At 41.0% G+C, this 19628-nt stretch overlaps 2 protein-coding genes across 2 annotated transcripts in view; one reads left to right on the forward strand and one right to left on the reverse strand.

Moving 5' to 3' along the window:
* LOC104992073 (lipid phosphate phosphatase-related protein type 1) overlaps positions 1-815 on the forward strand; it is a 300451-nt gene extending 299636 nt beyond the window's left edge. Inside the window, exon 8 of the mRNA XM_010844816.1 lies at positions 746-815. Within this exon, the coding sequence (XP_010843118.1) occupies positions 746-778 (33 nt within the window). The 3' untranslated portion in view covers positions 779-815. The remainder of the gene's footprint in view (positions 1-745) is intronic.
* Positions 816-11862: 11047 nt separating this feature from the next.
* Positions 11863-19628, reverse strand: part of LOC104992074 (acyl-coenzyme A amino acid N-acyltransferase 2-like) — a 15345-nt gene continuing 7579 nt past the window's right edge. Inside the window, exons 2-4 of the mRNA XM_010844817.1 lie at positions 17057-17548; positions 16623-16825; positions 11863-14579 (exon numbers count right to left, since the gene is read on the reverse strand). Coding sequence (XP_010843119.1) covers positions 13986-14579; positions 16623-16825; positions 17057-17519 — 1260 coding nt within the window. The 5' untranslated portion in view covers positions 17520-17548 and the 3' untranslated portion in view covers positions 11863-13985. The remainder of the gene's footprint in view (positions 14580-16622; positions 16826-17056; positions 17549-19628) is intronic.

Consider the following 19628-nt stretch of genomic DNA (forward strand, 5'->3'; position numbering starts at 1 on the left):
ACGACTGAGCGACTTCACTTTCACTTTTCACTTGCATGCATTGGAGAAGGAAATGGCAAACCACTCCAGTGTTCTTGCCTGGAGAATCCCAGGGATGGGGGAGCCTGGTGGGCTGCCATCTATGGGGTCACACAGAGTCAGACACGACTGAAGCAACTTAGCCGAGGCAAGGCAATATATAATCCTCAAACACAAACATTTAAAACAAACTACATGTAAGACTATAAAGCAAATCAAGAAACTTTAAAAGCATTCAGTGTTATATTTTCATAATTTAAAAAAATTTGTGTAAAAAAAAAAATCTATTCAGTAGATCACACAGATGACATTCTCCAGAAATGCAGATACCTTAAACCAAAACCGCTATGCACTTGAAAACATTAAACTCACTGCTCTGAAAATCCATGGCTCAGAATACCTCATATGGAAATTTTTCAAAGATTAGAAGCGTTCAAAATTATAACAACACTTAAAAAAAAAATGTGGGATGCAGCTAAAATTACTTTGAGATCTTCAAATGATTCATAGAATACAGTTACCTATCATACAAGACAGATGAGTTTATTTTGGTTGAAAAAAAAATCAGGGAAGGTTTAATAGAAGAGGTAACAAGTTGAGGGGCCTTGGAGACGCATGTCAGGGAGCAGGAACAGACTGTGAACTTGAGACAGGAATCAAGGGGATATTGAGGGAAGTGAGAGTGTGTGCATGAGTCAACTAAGATTGTATCTGCTTATGTTTGCAGAATCACTCTGCCTCCATGACCGAAGTTACCTGAAACGGCTGACGTGTCACAAGCTGTTTTTTTTTTTTTTTTTTTCACCCTCCAATTCAATACTTCAAGACACAGTTACTTGATATCAAACTGTGAAGACAAGTATTATGTTTATCTAGTTAGAGGCTAATGTTTTGTACATTTTTTGTATGAGGAAGTGATGTAGCTTGCCCTGATTTTTTTTTTTTTTGGTCAGCTTTAATATATTTATGCCAGAATTTTAAACAAAGTTTTCTTCTTGTTCAGGTGTGCATTGAAGAACCACATTTATTCAATGATTGATGTTGTTTTGTGATATTTGTACACAAACCTTCTTTTATCAGTTTTATAGACACTGAAATGAAATATAATAATTCATTTTAATCTTTTATTATCACAGTTGCTGCCTCCTCTGGAATTTTTGAATTTAAAAAAAAACTTAACTTTTGAGTTGCAGGGAAAACAATGTTGGTTAATGGTAAATCTCAAAATCAGTTGTGTAGAAAGAAGTATTACTTTGAAAAAGAACTTTATATTCTGACTTAACATGTGATTGCATCCCAAGTTAAAGTAACATATTAATAAGAAAAAATCACCTAAGTTACACAAGCAATGGCAGGAAATTCTGGTTTTGAGGATGTTGGTATGATCCTTAGATAATGGCCTCTCCTGGTTAAGAAATTCAAGATCTTTCTGTAATCATGCCCTTGGGCTGGCAGGTAACACTGCAGCCTTCTTTCTCAAACGACCAGCCAGTACCAGCATCCCCTGTCAACTCAGTTTTGTATATCATATTGTATGGACTTTATATGAAAATGAATATTTTACAGTTTGCACAGTATTATTTTACAGAGAGGGTATCAGAGCATCTACAACCTAGAGCCCCAAAGCAACAGCTTGACTTTGGGGCTTTTAATTGTTCTAGAATTTTAACTGCATCTCATTTTTCTAGCATGGTAATAACTAACGTGTAACTTCCTTGAGAGCAGGAGCTCCCTTGTCTGTATCTATCAGAATGTTTTCTCAACACTTCCATGTTGGTTCTTCTTAGCTTTTTTTTGTACATATTTTTTTTCTAAAGAAAAAAGTTATTCACAAAATGAATTTTGGCTCATGTCCTTTGTTTGATGCTTCATCCCCCGAGTATTTGAAGACTCACAATGATGTGACCTCAGTAAGTGTTTATCCTCTTCAGTTCCCTGCCTATTGGGATCAGCCATAACAGAGGCATGACTAATATGTCCTTTCATGAAGGAGTATGTGTGTTTAGGCCAAAGAATTTGTGAGTTTAAGACACTCAGAAGCACATTCTGGTTTTCTAGCAAGCTACCTTTGTCTTCAGTTTGCCCATAGATACTTCTAAGGCATCAGTAAAAATTCAGTCATTTTGACTCTGCTAAAACTCATCCCCCATCTCATTCTGGCCTAAACTTATTTGCACTTACATGTATAAACACTCACACACATCTTTTGAGTGACATCAGACTAAAAGTTGGGGAAGTGGGCAAGAAAGGGAAGTGCTAAAAGCCCTTCTCATCCCCTATGCTAAGCCACAACTATAATCTGGTTGTTCAAAAGTGAACCCAGACATACAGAACAGACTTTTGGACACAGTGGGAGAAAGAGGATGGGTCGAATTGAGAAAGTAGCATGGAAACACAAATATTACCCTATGTAAAACAGAGAGCCAGTGGGAATTTGCTGTATGACACAAAAACTGGTGTTCTGTGACAACCTAGAGGGGTGCGATGGGGTGGGAGGGAGGTTCACGAGGGAGGGGACATAATTAAACCTATGGCTGATTCATGCTGATGTATGGCAGAAACCAATACAATATTGTACAGCAATTATCCTCCAATTAAAAATAAATAACTATACACATATAAACAGTGAACCCTAAGAAGCTGCAACACCTCCAAGGTCGTGCTGTATACATCAGCAGTAACGTTGGAATCCAGGTTTGCCTGACTCCAAATTCCACTCTTTCCACTATGTTAAAATGTCTCTAAACCAAGTCCACATCTTTTCAGAGGTTTTTCGACATCATCACCTACTTATGTGGTTCAGGGTTGTGTAGGTGACAAAAGCACATCATGAGAAAGACGCATTCTACTTACGAGAAGCAATGATTTGCAAGCTCTGAGCCTTCCATTCTGGTATAAGCTACGCAAGTATAATGTTGCCCAACTTCAGAGTGATTCATCTTCTAAATATATTTTACAGTTCTTTTAATAATAGCAATGACAGCTCAGTTCCATTGTTCATAAGACATTCTGAAAAATACTGGCACACTCCTGATTCTCCATTGCCCATTTCTTATCACAATGAGAGACCATCTAAATATCTATCAAATGGTATTTCCAAGAACATAAGTTGACCAAGCGAGGGTTACCCTTACATTCTTCACTTTGGTTTCAATCTGGAAGGACCTATTAGAAGTGTTCTGAGGTCTCCAGCCACAGACTCCAATTTCCTGGCCTTTGTTAGTTATTGATACAGGACACAGTGATGTTCCACAGAACACACATTGGGGCACCTAGAACCAAGGACCATCTCTGGGCTCACATCCCTGGGATCATTGGGTCAGTCTGATTCCTTCCATATGACAAGGCAACCTCAGTGTTACCCCTGATTTAGGCCCAAGTCACTTCACAGGCCAAGTCACTTCATGGACCTTTCAAGCCTGCCATTTGAGACTCATTTCTTGAGGCTAGAGACCCCTCCATATGGGCCATGTACCCAGGATAAAGCCCTCTAAGCAGGAGGAGTGGTCACTATCACCTTAGGATGAAGTCTGCAATGAGCTTTTCTTCTTTTTAAAGAAGCCCAGAGGAGTCTGAGAAGTCTGATTCACTGTGAGAGGGAAGTGAAAAGAAACTAAAGAAAAGCTGATAAAATGTATGGAGCAACCTCATGAGACTATTAGCCCCTGAGGGTTTATTTATGACATTTTCAATTCTTTGATTCTGCACCCAGAATAGGATCTGACAGAGAAAACTTTGCAAATAGATGGACGCCAGGGTTCCAGTTTAATTTGCCTGAAAGAAATTATGCCTAGTTTGGAAATAAAGAGAATTTGCATGGAGCCTGAATGTAGATGAAACATAAGTATATTTAGATACAGAATTAAGTGTGAGGAAACTGCACTCAGCAGCTATGACCATGTAGGTGACTCTCTTGGTAAATTCTAGAGATCTCTCTAATTAGGCTGTGATGGACAGAAAGGCTATATGTAGCTCCAGTTAATTAGAATGTAAGTAGGCATAATCCCATACACAGGAGGAGGAGTAGACAGCACTAGTATGATTAAAAGAGCAGAAGAGTGCCAGGAATAGCATTTTTGTTTCTAAAAAATTCCCTTGATTTTTATATTATATGCAATGACCAGAACTTTGAAGGTGTTAAGTATCTTGGAGGCAGACATGAATACCAGATTGCCCTAGTTAGTTTTAAGGAGGTTACATGAAGGCTGTTACACTGTTCTTGCCTTGCTGAAGTCAAGATGTGTACTAGAACTAGCCTGTCATTCACAATCATCCCCTCTACTACCATGGGAATCTTGTAATGAACAGCTAATCTCTTGCTTCCATCCTAGTTCTTGATCCAGATGTCCCAAGATTGAGTGATACGATCATTCACTAGGAATTTAATGAACATCTGTTATGTGTTAAGAATCATGCCAAGAACTGGGAATATACAATAAAATTGACCTACTACTCACCCCTATGGAATTTAGGGTCAAATGGAAGAAAAGGAGAACCACCACAGAATACTCAGTGTTTTGAAGGGAGACCTGGTTTAGGTAAGGCAAGTGTTATGTCTTCTTTGAAGTGCTTCTAAGTCGCTTCAGTCATGTCCGACTCTGTGCGACCCCAGAGACGGCAGCCCAACAGGCTCCCCCATCCCTGGGATTCTCCAGGCAAGAACACTGGAGTGGGTTGCCATTTCCTTCTCCAATGCATGAAAGTGAAAAGTGAAAGTGAAGTCACTCAGTCGTGTCCAACTCTTAGCGACCCCATGGACTGCAGCCCACCAGGCTCCTCCATCCATGGGATTTTCCAGGCAAGAGTACTGGAGTCTTTGAAGCGACATATACATTAAAATGAGGAGATGACTATACAGAAAAGTAGCAAAAAGCACATGAGGCTAAGGGAACAGTATGTACCAACGTCCTGGGGCAAGAATGAGCTGTATCCGTGCGAAGAACTGAAAGTAAGCCAGAGAGGTGCCAAGTATCGGTTATCCATTCGAGGAGAAGTTTAGGCCCTGGGGCCCCCTACCTTTTGCCAAGTCCCTCGTGGGGGTCCTTGATTTGGTCCAGCTCTGTGGACCAAATGTGCTAAGGCAGCCGCCAGTGGAGTGGCCTGTTGTCTCATTCTTTGTTGTTCCTTCTTCCTAAACCTGGTCCCTGCCATTAGAAATTTTGAAGGCAGTCTCAATAAGGTGAGACATAGGCATACCCAAACTCCCTTCCACCTTTTGTACTTTCCTTTCTATGTTAGAGGCACTGATAAAAGTCATGTTAACCATCTTTAAATTCTCTAGGGCCTCAGAGACTATGTATGCGCCTATAGGCTTTAAAGATTCTTTCTAGAAATTCTGAAGGATCTTCACTCAGTTTGTTTCCTTCCTGTGCTTTATTAAGGATCTTTGTTTTGGCCCCATTTGGGCCAGGTTTCGGCCTGTCTGCAGCACCACTTCCCGAACAGGACCCACTGTGGGTTCTGCTGCACTTGAGCAGCCTGTATTGGGCTGCCAGAGGTTCTTAATGAAGCCCACCTGCCGCTTCCCTGGCTTTATCCAGCACCTTCTACGCTCTCCTGAAGTGAGTATGGGTAATAAACCTTGAACATCAGCTCAGGTTGGGCTGTGGGATGCAAAAAATTGACGAAAAAAAAATTTTTCCATTCTCCTTGGGTCATCTCTGTATGTTGACATATTAAGGGAACAGTACGTATTCCCATTATGTATTCCAATTAAATAAATCTGAAGTTCAAAAAGGAGAATGGGTTGGGATCAACCCCCCTGGCTGCCCAGTTTCAGCATTTGCACCCGCAGTGGGGACTTGCCTTAAAAGAGGGGACCCCGACCCCCGAGCCACTGGTACTGATCTGTGGCCAGATACGAACCAGGCCGCACAGCAGGAGGTGAGCGGTGGGAGAAACCGAAACCATCCCCCCTCTCTACCCCACGCAGGAAAAATTGTCTTCTACAAAACTGGTCCCCAGTGCCAAAAAGGTTGGGGATCGCTGGCTTGAAAGATATTGCCCCATCTTACAAGATCAAAAAACGAAGTCTCAAGCCTTTAACCCAGGTACTGGTAACCTTTCATATTGCTTGCCCACATCCCTCCAGGTGGGCCTCCAACCCACGACCCGTGGGTCAAGATTCCACAAAGAACGTAGGCAGGTGTATTTCTTTAACAAGGTTACCCAAAAGGCATCTTCCAAACCCTAAATCTCCCCCAAACCCTTGTTTCACTGCAAGATGCGGAAGCTTGGCGGCCCCTCGCTGGGTCAGCCGCAGGGAGCGTTCCTGTAACAAACGCACCGGCTACCGCTTGGACTCAGTGCACAGGCTCTCAGCCTCTCAGCACCCGGGAGGGACCAAAAAAACCAACGGGCAAAATCCTGTTTGGACTTACCTCCTGGTTGACCCACCAAATTTGTTACTGAGCCAGGTTCATTTTTCGGGAGGCAGAGCCAGCCAAAACGCTGAGTTACCGAGGCTCGCAGAGAAGACAGTTTACTTGCAAGGCGAGGAAACGGGAGAACAAGCCTCAAATACACGTCCCAGAAGACAAGCGGGTGGAGTATCCAGGGGATGACCAATGAAGAGGCAGAGGAGGGCTGGCTGAGGCGAGAGGGGGCGTGGGGGAAAGCTGATTGCGAGAAGATGCGATTCTCGTGGTCCTGCACAGATGTAGCTAATCTACAAGCCTCTCCATGTTCAAAAGGTCCCCAGTGGACACCAGCAGGTGCCCAGCCAGAGGGTCGGTGGTGCTACCCTGTCCTAACTAGCTCAGCCTGAACTAGACAGAGCTGAGTCCAACATCCTGGAAAATAACTCAGGCAAACATCTTGTTTATGCTTCATGCCTCTTAGAGGACATGTAGTCATAAGACATACAAGTCTTAAAACAACCTTGATTAGTGAAGGCAAGTGAAATGGGTTTGACTAATCACTGTATTTGGTTTCAGATAAAACCAGGAAAAAAAGAGCAAGGAAATGTGAGGACTAGAGCATATAAAAACATTTTCAAATATTGTCTTTAACACACCATGTGTAAACTCAAGAAACACTTATTAATTGATGGTGGCATCATCACTAATTTGTGTCCAAAATTTGACATCCCAGGTTTCCCAGTGGTTGGCTCAGTGGTAAAGAACCCGCCTGCCAATGCAAGAGCCACAGGAGATGCCAATTTGATCTCTGGGTTGGGAAGATTCCCTGGAGTAGGAAATGGCAACCCACTGAAGTATTCTTGCCTGGAGAATTCCATGGACAAAGGTGTTCTGGAGGGCTACAATCCATGGGGGTGCAAAAGAGTCAGACATGACTTAGCAACTCAACAGCAACCCATACTTCATCTTGTAATCAAGGTGTCTAGAAAACCATTTTATTAGTTAAAATGTTGCTTATTTAGCATGAGTTTCTTTTTAAAGGTGAATAGTGTATTCTCTGGTGACTCAGATGGTAAAGAATCTACCTGCAATGCAGGAGACCCAGGTTCAATCCCTGGGTCAGGAAGATCCCCTGGAGAAAGGAATGGCAACCCACTCTAGCATTCTTGCCTAGAGAATTCCACAGACAGAGGAGCCTGGTGGGCTGCTGTCCATGGGGTTGCAAAGAGTCAGACACGACTAAGCAATTATCACTTTCACTTTCATAACTGAATAAGCCATGGGAAAAGCCTGCTGCACCGTCCCTGTCCCATGGATAAGATGACTTCCCTATTGTGAACTCAAGTATATTTCCTTTACTGGTGGATTTTCTTCTCTAACCCATTTTTTTTTTCATTCAGAGCAATGCTTGTCTGAATTTTTCTTTCTGTATATGTGGTATTATCAATTAAAGTATTGTAAGGTCCTCTGTCATTGGACTAGTCTATCTTTTAATATTATGTGTTGAACTAACCAAACTAAAAAATTATAAATACCCTTACCACATCCAACCTCAATTATAGTGGAAGCCATAATACTGATATAACTGATAAGAGAAGATTCAATTATTTCATCCCTAGATACGGCAACCTGGGTAGATACTGCTGTCAGGCAGGTAAAATGATAGTTACATGAGTTCTGGAAGACTGTAAATTCAATCCTATTATAAATCCATCTATATTTGTGTAAGCTTAGGTAACCTAAGCTCCCCAAGGCTTGGTTTTTACTCATCTGTAAAATGGAAATAATTTAGTGACTATCTATTCTGTGATGGTTAATTTTATGTGTCAGCTTGACTAAGCCACTGGAGCCCCAGATATTTGGTCAAACATTATTGTGGGTATATCTGTGAGGGTGTTTTTGGATGAGATTACATGAGATTCAACAGACTGAGTAAAAACATGGATTGCCCTCCCTAACATAGATGGCCTTCATTCAATCAGTGGAAAACTGAATAGAATACTAGGCTGACGTTCCTTTAAAAAGAGGGAACTCCTCCTGCCTGTTTAAGCAAAGACATCTGTCTTTTCTCAACTTCAATCTCATACTGAAACATCAGCTTTCCTTGGATATCGAGGCTGCCAGCTTTCAGACTGGAATTCACACTATTAACTCTCATGGTTCTCAGGCCTTCAGACTTGGACTACAATTACACCATCAGCTCTTCTGGGTCTTCAGTTTGCAGGTTGTGGATTTGGAGACTTCTCAGCTTCTGTTACCACAAGAGCCAATGCCTTAAAAAAAATTCTGTATTTATCATGTTGGTTCTATTTCTCTTGAGAACTCGGACTGAGATTTTCATACAAAGAGTGTTTCTTAAAAAAAAAAAAGAGTTTTAAGATTGAGTTTTTTTGAATTGGCTCTGGCGTTTCTGGAACTGGCTCTTTAATCTGATTAGATTTAAATATGCTAATTATTCTATTTTGAGTAGTAAGGAGAACACTGATAGTCTATGGCATGACTTGACAATGAAGACAGGAAAAAAAAAGGCACCCCTGGATACTTCTCATCAACCTCTTATAAGAATGAAAGGGCTGGGTAAAGCTGTATATGATACTTTAGAACATTTTTGGCAAACTGATAAATATAAGATTGGCTTGTTGCTCCTAGTGTTACTGGACAAAGTGGGGAAAGAAAATGAACTCAGGAATTTATATTCCCAACTTGTGTGCCCTATAGATGATCTGAAAGCTTCTATGTGTGCTCTGAAAAAGATCCTTCTCTCCTGTAATCACAGGACTGAGATTGCTAAATGTCATTGGATCAGCTGAATGACAACGCTAATCCATCTCACAGCCTCTTGGGATGTCTACTGTTAAAGCTGCTCTGAAGATTCAATTAGATAACTCAAAAAACCTGGTAGCAAAGTTTCTGGTATACAGTAAAAACTCAATAAGCATTTTGGTCTGAATTTTTTCTATATACGTGGCTTATTTTCAGCTCCCTTCCAACTGGGAAGATGGAGGTGACTCTACTCACCATCAGAGGTTTCACTTCTCCCCACTATTGCATCATCACAAGGAAAATATAATACAATCTCCTCCAGCAACAGTACATAGTCCTTGGGACTTCCCTGGCAGTCCAGTGGTTAAGACTTCACCTTCCAATGCAGGAGGTGTGAGTTCTATCCCTGGTTGGGCAGCTAAGATCCCACATGCCTTGAGGCCAAAAAACCAGAACATAAAGCAGAAGCAATTTTTTTTTTTTCACTTTTAATTGTATTTTATTTTTAAACTTTACATAATTGTATTAGTTTTGCCAAATATCAAAATATTGTAACAAATTCAATAGAGACTTTAAAACTAGTCCGCATCAAAAAAAAAAAAAACTTTAAAAAAGAATAAAACACAATACATGCCTCTCAGGTTATCCATATTATATAATCTTATGAAACTTTAAAAGTCTGATAAATGTCATAAATTTCAAGATGGTCATTAATTTTTAATTCATTTTGCAATATTTTCATTTAAAAATTAGATTGTGCCATTTGTTCTTCTACAATGCCTCAGGCCAGATCCAAAAGAGGGTGGACTGCCAAGAGGGAGAAATGTTTATGACCATGATCATCTTTAGTAGCAAAGAACAGAAAAGCCCAAAGTAAGTGGCTTAAACAAATAAGACAGTGTATTGAGTCTATTAACAAGAAATACAAAGATTAAACAAGTATGGCAACAACATAATTAGAGCTCCAGTATTTTTCTGCAACTCATTTGGCTCAGACCTTGGGTGTTGGCTTTGTCCTCAGACCAGCTCCCCTCATGGTCTCAGGATATCATCCACCTTAAGATACAACATCCAAATGGAAAATTTCCCTCCAAATTCCAAAAATGTCTCTTTCAGGCAATCTCCATTCTCTTCAGATGTCTCTGACATCTCATTGGCCAGAATTATGCCACATTCTGTGCCTACACGAATCACTGGATGAGGAAAAAAAGAACACCATGATTGGTCTATGCCAATCACCACTCACCTGTGGGGGATGGAGTGAGTCCAGAATCACAGAACACTGGGACATATGTGGGTACAATTAAAAAGGAGAAAGGTTATGCAACAAGAGTGTAAACAGCAGAGATTTTTAAACTGATTAAACTTTCTACCAGAAGCAATAGAAATCTGTGAAAACCACATACAAAGGCTGAGAGGAAAATACCCAGTCAAGGTTAAAACACAACAAAGAAACAGTGAAATGGGAAGCCTTAGAGATAAAGAAAATCCAGAGACTAAGAGGCTGCCAGTTTCCAGCATTATAAATTATTTGTGTTCTAGGGCACATAAACCTTTGTCTTTGGGATAGACTGTCTAACCACCCTAGAAAGGGAATATGATAGGGTGAAAGTTACTAGGATTCATATATACAGATGAGAAGTATTCTACAAATGTTTAAACTAGAAATACTTCTGCAGTCAGCCAAAGGACACAAAGAAAGAAGGCAAAGCTTAGAGAATCAAAATGTCTGGACAAGTTAATTGAGGTGTAATCTTTGCCCATAAGTTACAGAAAATACTTGAAATGCATCAGAAACCAGAAGAGCACATCTCCCCCAACCAAATTTTCATTTGTTGTTGAAATAATTAGGGGAGGTAGTAAAAGCAGGAGGGGCAAACTGTGCTGATTGGCAACTGAATAGCCCTTCCTAATAATGGATCTTATTTTTGTTCACAGTCCACTAAATGGACATGGTTTTCCAATGGATGCTGACCCATCTCTGTACCTCTGGGTTAGTCTTGATTGTCTAAGTTAGTATGATGGTCTCATCTCCCTCACCTGTGATCACTTTAGGCATGAACATGTGATATGGGTTCAGCCCATGGGGTACCAAGCAAAATAAATTAAAATAATAATAATAAACCCATTCCTAGTCATATCCTGATGGAATTTCAGAACGCTAAGAACAAAGAGAAAATTGTAAGAAGTTCTCAGAAAAAGAAGAAAAGAATCCCACAAAGTAGCAAGAATCAGATTTCTCATTGGCAACAATGGATGCCAAAATAAAAAGACTAAAGAGAAAAACAAATATTGTATAATATCATATACATGTGGAGTCTAGAAAAATGGTACAGATGAATTTATTTGCAAAGCAGAAAGTCACAGATATAAAGAACAAACTCATGTCTACCAAGCGGGGAAGGAGGAGGGGGATGAATTAGGAGATTGGGATTGACCTGCATACACTACTATGTATAAAATATCAATAGGTAACTAATGAGAACCAACTGTATAGCAGAGGGAACTCTACTCAGTGCTCTATGGTGACCTAAATGGGAAGGAAATCTAAAAGAGATGGGATATATGTGTATATACATATAACTGATTCATTTTGCTGTACAGCAGAAACTAAATACAGCATTGTAAAGCAACTATACTCCAATGAAAATTAATTTAAAATAATTATCACTGATTGCAAAAAAATTAATCTGAAATTAATAAGGTATATCATGGAGAAAAGATGTATTGCATGCTAAAGTTCTTGTCTGTTGGGCAGAAAAATAAACATACCAATTGTACCTTATTTTTTAACTTTTATTATTAAAAATTTGAAAGCACACATAAAAGTAGAGAAAACAAACCTCAGTATATGCATCATCTAGATACAATAGTTTCTCACATTTTCCATATACCTGTAGTATTTTAAAATGATTCCCAGATATTGTGATTCTTCACTTCTAAATATGTCAGTATCCATCTCTAAAAAGTTACCTTTTACATAATCCCAATACCATTCTGACACCTAACAAGATAATTTCATAGTATTGTTTACTATCCAGTCATATTCATATTTCCCTAGTTACCCCTCAAAAATCTTTTTACAGTTATTTTGTTCAAACCAGGCCCACACACAGTATTTGGTTGATATGCCTCTCAAATCCCTTTTAATTTTGAATAATTCCCCAGCTCGCTCCAATGCAAAAAGAAAAACAAAATCCTACAAAGTGAAAAATTCCAAAATTTTCCACACAATTTTTATGAAAAGAGACCAGGTCAGTTGGTAATTAAATTGTGACTAGACCAGATCATAGAATGATAGTCTATGGTTGTCTCCTTATAGTAAGTACCATTTATCTCTTTCACTAGCTACCACATTAGTAAGAAGTTTGACCGGACTGGATTTAAAGCTTGACATTAAAACTTCAAGCTTACTAGTGTTGTTAGAAGAGTTCTAAGAAGTGCTGAGCACTCCACATTACATCTCATCATGAAACATGTTATTTCAAGTTGACCATTTTTAGAAACACTAAGCTTGGTCAGTGGGTTCAGAGGGTGACAATTTGACTCCTCCAATACAAAGTGAGATTCCCTTTTAAAGAACAAGTTAACTACAGGATGATACTTGGTACTTTGGTAAAAGCATTCTTGGGTTTAAGGGAAGGGCAGGGAGTAAATCACAAACTACTTAGACATTAACAAAATGAGAACACAGTATATCAAAAAGCCAGAAAAGCAAATACGGCAGAAAGAATAAACTTATTTCAAAGAAGCAGAAATTGAGGAATCAGGAAAAATTAGATTTGACCCATAAGCAACCCAAAAGCTGTTCTAGGGGAAAAAAATCAATAAAATAGACAAGTATTTAGCAAGTCGGATTCAAAGTAAAAGGCAAAAGCATGCAAACAAAATGACAGTTGATATGTTAAAAAGAGAGAGAGAGAGAGAAATGTGTTCCAGAAAATAGAGATGAAATTCTTAGAAAATATAAATGACTAGGTTAGCTCCAAATTTTTTTTAATTTTAAAACCCAAACTAGTCAAGGTGAGAAACTGATCTAGTAGAATTAGATGAATTAGAAAAATTAGTGTATCAATGAATACAATTCACCACATTGACAGAGTGAAAGAGCAAAGCATTATGGAAAGGATAATAGCTAACTCTGATACTGAAATCACTATGTGCCAGGCACTTCTGTAATCACTTTAAATATAACTCATTTAGGCACTAAATACTCCAGAAGCACATGAGCATTTAATCCCACTCCTGTTTAAAATTCTTAAACAAAATATATTTTAGGAAGAAAAAGAAACATCACTATTCCAAAAAAAAAAAAAAAATAGAGTTAAGGTATCTACTGGAAATCCATAGCAAGCTCTACACCTGATGGTGGTATCAGAACTTTTCAAATCAAATGTCAAATTCAACTCAAAATAGTTTAAACAGAAAATGACTTCACAAGGGACTTTAAAGTTCCAGGAAATTCATCTAGATTGGCAATACCCGGATCCAAGGACTCCCCAACCGGGATACAAAAGGTTATTCAATGTTCAAGGGCATCAAAATTTTGCAGGAGCAACGTACCCTGCTAAGATTGAACTAAGATTCAATTTATAAAATTTTATATTTTATAAAATATATATATATATATATATTCAATTTATAAAAAGTTACAAAGCACATACAATTTTATCAGAAATATTTCAGATGCATGATTCTTTGATTTTGTCCAGTTTTCTTCCAGTTGACTCAAGATGACTGTGAATCTAGAGAAACCAGGAGAGCCCCCTCCCTCACCCATAGCCCTGCCTGATTCTTTTCTGTTGCTGTCGGTCTCCGCCCCCGCGCCCGCCCCCATCACCCCCCTTACAGTGTGCTTCTGCTCAGAGCAAGGTGTTGCCTGAAGAATTTCAGGATCTCTTGCCAGGAGTGCTCCTGGGCTGCCGCTTGGCCCTCAGGCTCCCCGCCCCAGAGCATGGGGAGGAAGAGGCCGCGGCTCCAGGACACGCAGCACAGGGGCGCGTAGGGCGGCTCTATCAGGTGGCCCGCCCCGGGGTAGGACAGCATCCTTCCACTGCTTTTGCCGTGCCTCCGCAGCTGGTCCAGTGCCTGCTCAGCGTATTCTTTGCTATTGAAGCATTCGTCAGCCTCTCCTACAACGAAGAGGATTGGGCCCCGGGCCTTTTCAACAGGAAGCACACTATGTTGATTCCGTTCATCTCGGGGGTCGCCCTTGAAGTGGCGGATGCGCACAGCACCCGCAGCGTTGACCTGCATGCGCTCTGGAAATGAGGGGATGGGGGTTATGACCAGATCCCGGTACCTGAGCGGAAATTCATGGATGGCATTGGCCCCATTGATGCAGACAGTGGCTGCCACCTGCTTGAGGTAGCAGGCCATGGCCAGCCCGATCTCTGCACCTTTGCTCACAGATATCACTCCAATTCCCGGCTTTTGGACCTGAAGGACAAAATGAAGGGAACCCATGACAGGCCATTCTCTGAGAAGGAGCTGTCCCACAGGCCAGTAAGCTGGGATGACGGGGAGAGTCAGAAAATAAGGAGTGGGAGTCCTAGCACTAGGGTTTACCAGCTTTTGAGACCAAGAGAGATCATCATCTACTTACACTCCCTAAGCCTTATTGTCTTATGAGGGGTCATAATATTACCTACATTGCAGGACTGTTGCGAAGATCAAGTGAAACAATAGACACTAAAACTGCTCATCAAAAGCAGAGTTCTATATAAAGCAAAAAGGATCTAATGCACCAGCAACATTCAAGCAGAGGCAGGTAAGTATTCTGAAGAACAAAATTATTCTCTCGAGCTAGAAAAAGAGGTGTCCTGAGTTCTTTCAACTATTCAGTTCAGTTCAGTTGCTCAGTCGTGTCCGACTCTTTGTGAACCCATAAATCACAGCACACCAGTCCCTGTCTATCACCAACTCCTGGAGTTCACCCAAACTCACGTCCATCGAGTCGGTGATGCCATCCAGCCACCTCATCCTCTGTCGTCCCCTTCTCCTCCTGCCCCAAATCCCTCCTAGCATCAAGGCCTTTTCAAATGAGTCAGTTCTTCACATCAGGTGGCCAAAGTATTAGAGTTTCAATTTCAACACCAGTCCTTCCAATGAACACTCAGAACTGATCTCCTTTAGGATGGACTGGTTGGATCTCCTTGCAGTCCAAGGGACTCTCAAGAGTCTTCTGCAACACCACAGTTCAAAAGCATCGATTCTTCGGCACTCAGCTTTCTTTATAGTCCATCTCTCACAACCATACACGACTACTGGAAAAACCATAGCCTTGACTAGGTGGACCTTTGTTGACAAAGTAATGTCTCTGCTTTTTAGTACGCTGTCTAGGTTGGTCATAACTGTTCTTCCAAGGAGTAAGCATCTTTTAATTTCATGGCTGCAATCACCATCTGCAGTGATTTTGGAGCCCAGAAAAATAAAGTCAGTCACTATTTCCACTGTTTCCCCATCTATTTGCCATGAAGTGATGGGACCAGATGCCATGATCTTAGTTTTCTGAATGTTGAGCTCTAAGACAACTTTTTCACTCTCCTCTTTCATTTTCATCAAGAGGCTCTTTAGTTCTTCTTCACTTTCTGCCATAAGGGTGGTGTCATCTGCATATCTGAGGTTATTGATATTTCTCCTGGCAATCTTGATTCCAGCTTGTTCTTCATCCAGCTCAGCGTTTCTCATGCTGTACTCTGCATATAAATTAAATAAGCAGGGTGACAATATACAGCCTTGACGTACTCCTTTTCCTATTTGGAACCAGTCTGTTGTTCCATGTCCAGTTCTAACTGTTTCATACAGGTTTTCAAGAGGCAGGTCAGGTGATCTGGTATTCCCATCTCTTTCAGAATTCTCCACAGTTTATTGTGATCCACGCAGTCAAAGGCGTTGGCATAGTCAATAAAGCAGAAATAGATGTTTTTCTGGAACTCTCTTGCTTTTTCAATATCCAGCAGATGTTGGCGATTTGATCTCTGGTTCCTCTGCCTTTTTTAAAACCAGTTTGAACATCTGGAAGTTCACAGTTCATGTATTGCTTAAGCCTGGCTTGGAGAATTTTGAGCATTACTTTACTAGCATGTGAGAAGAGTGCAATTGTGCGGTAGTTTGAGCATTCTTTGGCATTGCCTTTCTTTGGGATTGGAATGAAAACTGACCTTATCCAGTCCTGTGGCCACTGCTGAGTTTTCCAAATTTGCTGACATATTAAGTGCAGCACTTTCAAGAAATACCTAATATTTAAACATTTTTGAACTAGAAAATGAAGAGCATAATATACCTAATATTTATTGTCTTCTCTGTGCCAGTAAGCATTAAGCTGATCTTAATCAACCCAGCAATCCTACAAGGTTGATATTATTATCCCCAATTTTAACTCAGGTGTGCTGTGCCCCAAGCTAAACAGACTGGTAACATAGGCAGAACAGACATTTGCGATATAATGTTGCCAGGTAAAATGAAAAGTATTTTAAATACCTTGGGATGAGCTAGTAGCAAGTTGGCAGCTTCCTCAAAATATTCCAGGTCCACCTCCTCCAGCTGCTTGGGCAGGTCATCATAGGCGAAATATGCTAAAGCCAGCACTGCAAAGCCACGGACAGCCAAAAGACTGGCCCGATATTCAACTAGACCCCCGATGCCCCCAAACAAATCAAGGAGTCCTGGGAATGGGCCTTCCCCTAGGAGCAGCAAAAAGAGAAGAAAATGAGATCAGAAAGAGTATCAGAAGGGCTGAGTAGATAACGGCAAAAGCACAAGCTGAGCAGAATGAATTTCACTTTCATACACAACAAAATGGCTTGTTACTTTTAAAATATTGTGGGAAATCCTAGTTCAACAACTGGATGCCCTTTGTCTTTGCTTTTATCCCCACCAACCATGTTTTCCAGGTTCCTCAAGATGAGTCTCACCTGGAGGCAGGAACAGGGCTCCTCTGACACGACCTTCTCGGATGGGCACCCGCTGCAGGTCGGGGCTGGAGAACCAGCGCTGCAGCACCTGGCTGGCCTTGGGCTGAGCCTCGCCTACCTTGTGTATGTAAACTGAGTCATATAGATCCAGAGTGATCCAGGTGGGTGTGTTCATCACGTTCCTCTTAATTAGCCTGTCAAAAGGCCTCTCGGGCTTCAGGGACCAGAGGAGGCCCATTGGGTGGACCCCCATGTAGTGGCCCCCCACAGCAGGATCTCGCTTCAGGTCCAGTTCCCCAGCCTCGTTAGCCCTGTAGAAAGCTCGGGACCGGTATAGATTCCCCTTGTCATCCTTCATGGTTGCTATGAGGGTCACCATCTGCAGTGGGGGCAGGCCCGTCGCTTGGATGTGCACAGGCTCATCTGCCAGGGCACTTGCTGGGGTGACTGTCAGCTGGAACATTGGCGGGCAAAGGGACCAAATGGTGTTTCCTGCAGTGGGAGAGAAGACTCTGAGTTGGAGACTTTGGTTCCAAGGAAGAGGCTCAGACAAGGCTTGCACTGGCCCAGAAGACTTCTGGAGATTACTGCAAAATACACGGAACATTTGGAGGAGGGAAAAATAAGGTGTGCAGAGTGTACTCATTATTCTCATTTTACATATGAGGACAGGTTAAGTGGCATGCCCAAGTGTTGTAAATAATTAATAGTAGAACTGGAAATTGAAGCTAGGTCTTAACACTATAGCCTCCTGTCTTATCCATTACAGCACTGAAGGAAATCTTAGTTTTGTGGTTTTGAGTAAATTGAGCTTCAGTTCTTCAGCTGAGATCATTCCCAGATGACTTATTTCACAGGTGTTTGTTAGGCTCCAAGGGGTAATGCATGATTAAGTGTTGCCTGGAAGGATCAATGCGGCTTTTCAATTCCCATATCTACATAAACAAGAAATATGTTACAGTATTGTTTCTTTTTCAAATTTCCAATCCCTCTCTGCCATTGTAAGACCAACCACCAGCTCTTTTTAGAGTTCCCATTATTTGTTCTTTTTCAGGGAAAATAAAATTTCATGATCTGCTTCAGTGGCTTTCCAGTGGAGTGGTAAATATTGAATATTGTTTGTAGCAAAGAGAATAAAATATACATTTGGTCAGCTATTTCATACTGTGCCCTTTTATGAGCAAAATTGGGGTATTCTCCTCCCTCACACCCTTCCTTCTTTCTTTCTCTCCTTTTTTATATACCTCATTGACAAAGGATTTGAACCTGTTTATAGGTAACAGAGACATAAAAAATAAAAATAGGATCTGGGAAAATATGAACTAGAATCAGAAACACTGAATGAGTGACAACCAAAGGAAAAAGGCAACCTGTCAGTTGTGTTGTTCTAATTATTTTCATAGAAAGAGCTACCAGCTTATCAAGGGAAAGGAAAAGGTGAGGCCTTTCCAATATTTTCCTAAAAGAAATTTCTCACCTGAGACTTTGACATAGATATGCATCATTTTCCAACAATGTCTTCAGACAAATTGTAGTACTAGGTTTCCCCTCAAAAAGTTTGATCCTCTAAAGTGAAGTTGCTTAGTTGTGTCCAACTCTTTGCAACCCCATGGACTGTAGCCCACCAGGCTTCTCTGTCCATGGGATTTTCCAGGCAAGAATACTGGAGTGGGTTGCCATTTCCTTCTCGAGGGGATCTTCCTTACCCAGGGATCGAACCCAGATCTCCCACATTGCAGGCAGACACTTTACCCTCTGAGCCACCATCCTTGATTTTATTTTATAGAGGAATGTAAAGTGAGGGTTTTAGGCTTTATATTTGTGACCAGAAAAGATTCCAGAGAAAATAAACAGGGTTTGGAAGTGCAGGGGCAGAGTGAAGTCGCTCAGTTGTGTCTGACTCTTTGTGACCCCATGGACAGTAGCCAACCAGCCTCCTCCATCCATGGGATTTTCCCATGGCAAGAATACTGGAGTGGGTTGCCATTTCCTTCTCAGGGGATCTTCCCAACCCAGGGATCTGACATCCTATCTGTCAGCAATCCTTAGGCAGACAAACAGCACTAGGATTCCACTTTAAATCACCTGGGAAGGGAGCCAAGCCTGGGCTATTAGAGAAACCTAATAGTCAGAACAGACTGGTTCCAAATAGGAAAAGGAGTACATCAAGGCTGTATATTGTCACCGTGCTTATTTAACTTATATGCAGAGTACATCATGACAAAGGCTGGAAGAAGCACAAGCTGGAGTCAAGATTGCCAGGAGAAATATCAATAACCTCAAATATTCAGATGACACCACCCTGATGGCAGAAAGTGAAGAGGAACTAAAAAGCCTCTTGATGAAAGTGAAAGTGGAGGGTGAAAAAGTTGGCTTAAAGCTCAACATTCAGAAGACAAAGATCATATCATCTGGTCCCATCACTTCATGGGAAATAGATGGGGAAACAGTGGAAACAGTGTCAGACTTTATTTTTTCGGGCTCCAAAGTCACTGCAGATGGTGACTGCAGCCATGAAATTAAAAGATGCTTACTCCTTGGAAGGAAAGTTATGACCAACCTAGATAGCTGT

Source organism: Bison bison, unplaced genomic scaffold, assembly GCF_000754665.1.
Source record: "Bison bison bison isolate TAMUID 2011002044 unplaced genomic scaffold, Bison_UMD1.0 scf7180017864209, whole genome shotgun sequence".
NCBI lineage: Eukaryota > Metazoa > Chordata > Mammalia > Artiodactyla > Bovidae > Bison > Bison bison.